The sequence below is a fragment of the Poecilia reticulata genome, unplaced genomic scaffold (assembly GCF_000633615.1).
Source record: "Poecilia reticulata strain Guanapo unplaced genomic scaffold, Guppy_female_1.0+MT scaffold_224, whole genome shotgun sequence".
In the NCBI taxonomy this organism is placed as follows: Eukaryota; Metazoa; Chordata; class Actinopteri; order Cyprinodontiformes; family Poeciliidae; genus Poecilia; species Poecilia reticulata.
In genome coordinates this window covers 272,776-275,081 of record NW_007615025.1, presented here as the reverse complement: position 1 = coordinate 275,081, position 2,306 = coordinate 272,776, and the positions used below count along the sequence as shown (strand labels likewise).

At 57.1% G+C, this 2,306-nt stretch overlaps 1 protein-coding gene across 1 annotated transcript in view; it reads right to left on the bottom strand.

Annotated features, from left to right (window-relative positions):
* The window catches only part of LOC103460316 (kinesin-like protein KIF1C), a 42,654-nt gene that overhangs the window by 1,132 nt on the left and 39,216 nt on the right, over positions 1 to 2,306 (bottom strand). The window contains exons 9-14 of the mRNA XM_008402418.2: positions 2,160 to 2,300; positions 1,892 to 2,053; positions 1,531 to 1,806; positions 1,365 to 1,454; positions 588 to 810; positions 4 to 139 (exon numbers count right to left, since the gene is read on the bottom strand). Coding sequence (XP_008400640.1) covers positions 4 to 139; positions 588 to 810; positions 1,365 to 1,454; positions 1,531 to 1,806; positions 1,892 to 2,053; positions 2,160 to 2,300 — 1,028 coding nt within the window. The remainder of the gene's footprint in view (positions 1 to 3; positions 140 to 587; positions 811 to 1,364; positions 1,455 to 1,530; positions 1,807 to 1,891; positions 2,054 to 2,159; positions 2,301 to 2,306) is intronic.

Genomic DNA, 2,306 nt, shown 5'->3' with positions numbered 1-2,306 from the left:
TGCAGCGCCTCGCTGGCCGGTCCCCATGACAACCGGTGGGCCGGGTTGCTCTTAAAGGGGAACTTCAGCTTGCACTCCTGGGGGGGGATGAAGCGGCCGGTACCGGGAAGATGGACGGGGACGGTGGGGGCCAGCTGACCTGCAGGGGGCGCAGACGCACAGCGTGACCTCTGTGACCTCAGTGTGATTTTATCATGACCTCACTGTGACCTCACTGTGACCTTCGTTCTGAAGTAGTTGGAGCTCAGATTCAGCTAAGAGCAGCTGTTATTAAAGATTCTAATCTGGTCTTAGGTCTGGACTTTGACTAGGCCAGTCTATCCCATGACTATGCTCGTTTGTTTCCAGACGTTAGCTTGTATAAATGTCCATGACTCTCCTGCTGTTTCACACATGAAGGTTTTTGTCTTCAGTAAATCTGTGAAACCTCGAGGGTGTGAATAGTTTGGYGCTGCTCCCTTTTCCAAAGCTAAGCTAGCTCATCCAATGCTAGCACATCTTTGCTAATGGCCAGTGGGTGACTAGCCTTTATAAACTAATGCTAACGAGTAGCTAGCCCATCCAATCCAAACCCCTCCCTCACCAACCTGGGTTCTGGTTCTGTCCTCTCAGTTTCTTGGTGATGTTCTGCTTCTGCAGGTTCTGGATGCGCTGCTGTTCCTGCTTCAGCCAGCGGAGGCGCCCTCTCCTGAACGCCGGGTCCTCGTCCATGAGGCGCTGAACTCTGACCTCTGGCAGGTCGTTGGTGTCGTCAAGGCCGCCTTCCTCCCTCTGCGCCGACTCGCCTCCTTCTCCGTTCATGTCGTCGTCCTGGAAACGAGTCGGAGTGGTGAGAGTTGGACCGGGATGCCGACAAACACCTGAGATCAGGGGTCTCCAACTCCAGTCCTCAAGGGCTCAAAGGTCTCCTGAGACTTTCTCTGTTCTTCACCTGTTAGCATAGATATGGTAGCTATGCTACCAGCTCCAGGAGCAGAGCTCTGTAGAGCTGCACTGCTGCAGTGAGGCTGGTTAGCCAGTTAGCTGGTTAGCTGGTTAGCCATTAGCCAGTTAGCTGGTTAGCCATTAGCCAGTTAGCTGGTTAGCAAGTTAGCCATTAGCGAGTTAGCTGTTTGGTCGGTTAGCTGTTTAGCTGTTAGCCATTAGCTGGTTAGCTGTTTGGGCGATTAGCCGTTTAGCCAGTTAGCCGGTTAGCTGTTTGGCCAATTAGCCGTTAGCAGGTTAGCCATTAGCCAATTAGCTGGTTAGCCAGTTAGCGGTTAGCAAGTTAGCTCCAGAGGGGAGGAGAAGGGACCCATGTGAAGGTTGGAGTGGCCCTTGGGGGACGCAGTGTGGGACCGCTACCTTAGAGCGTGGGAACTCACCTGGACAGGTATAATGCTCTCCATCTTGATCATCCTGTCTCTCAGGGCTTTGATCTCCTCGTCCTTCATGTTGTTCTGCAGCTTCACCTCCTGCAGGAGACCCAGACACTCCTCCATCAGCTCCTCCACCCAGCAGGAGGCCGAGGAGGCGGCGGGGAGCACCTACCTCCAGGATGTCCGTCAGCTTGTCGATGTGAGCCTTCAGGTCGTACACCTTTCCCTTCTGCCCCCCCTCGCTCGTCTCTCCGCCGCCGCCCTCCTCGGTGGGGGGGCTCCGCTCCTCTCCGATGCCCACCGTGTCGCAGACGTCCTGGGCCACGGCCTTCCAGCTCTCCTTCTCGTTGGGGTCCTTCTTGGCGTACATGCGGCAGAGCTCCTTCATCTTGACGATGGACAGCGCCTCGATCTCCTGCCGCGAGTGGCGAAAGTCTCCCAGAGCCACCTGCGGGGGGCGCCGCACACAGAACCAGGTGAAACGTGTTGGTAGAGGRGCAGGAGGAGACGAGGCGGCGTGGAGCGKCGCAGACCTCGTAGCAGATCTCCTTGACGGCCTGCATCCTCAGGTCCTCCATGGTGACCCGCTTGGGGTCTTTGCTGATCCGCCTCCTCTGGGGGATCTGGTAGACCCGGAGGGGCTCCCGCCGCTTCCCGCTGCTGGGGAGGCCACAGCGCTTCACGATGGTCTGCACCTGGACACAGAGGAAGCTTCACCTGAGCTGAACCGGGTCGCTCACGCTGCTTCACTCAGACGCGGTTCTGGAGAAAGCAGAGCGGCGTCTGAATCTTTGCTCCCACCTTGTTGGCAGGAAGTTTCTCCCTCAGGGAGGAGATCAGCCTCCAGCTCTCCTCACAGGACCGTTTGTCGGAGTCGTCTCCGCTGTCGCTGTCTGCGTACTGAACCAGAACCACAGGGTTAACTCTGGACCGGACCGGCTGCTGGCC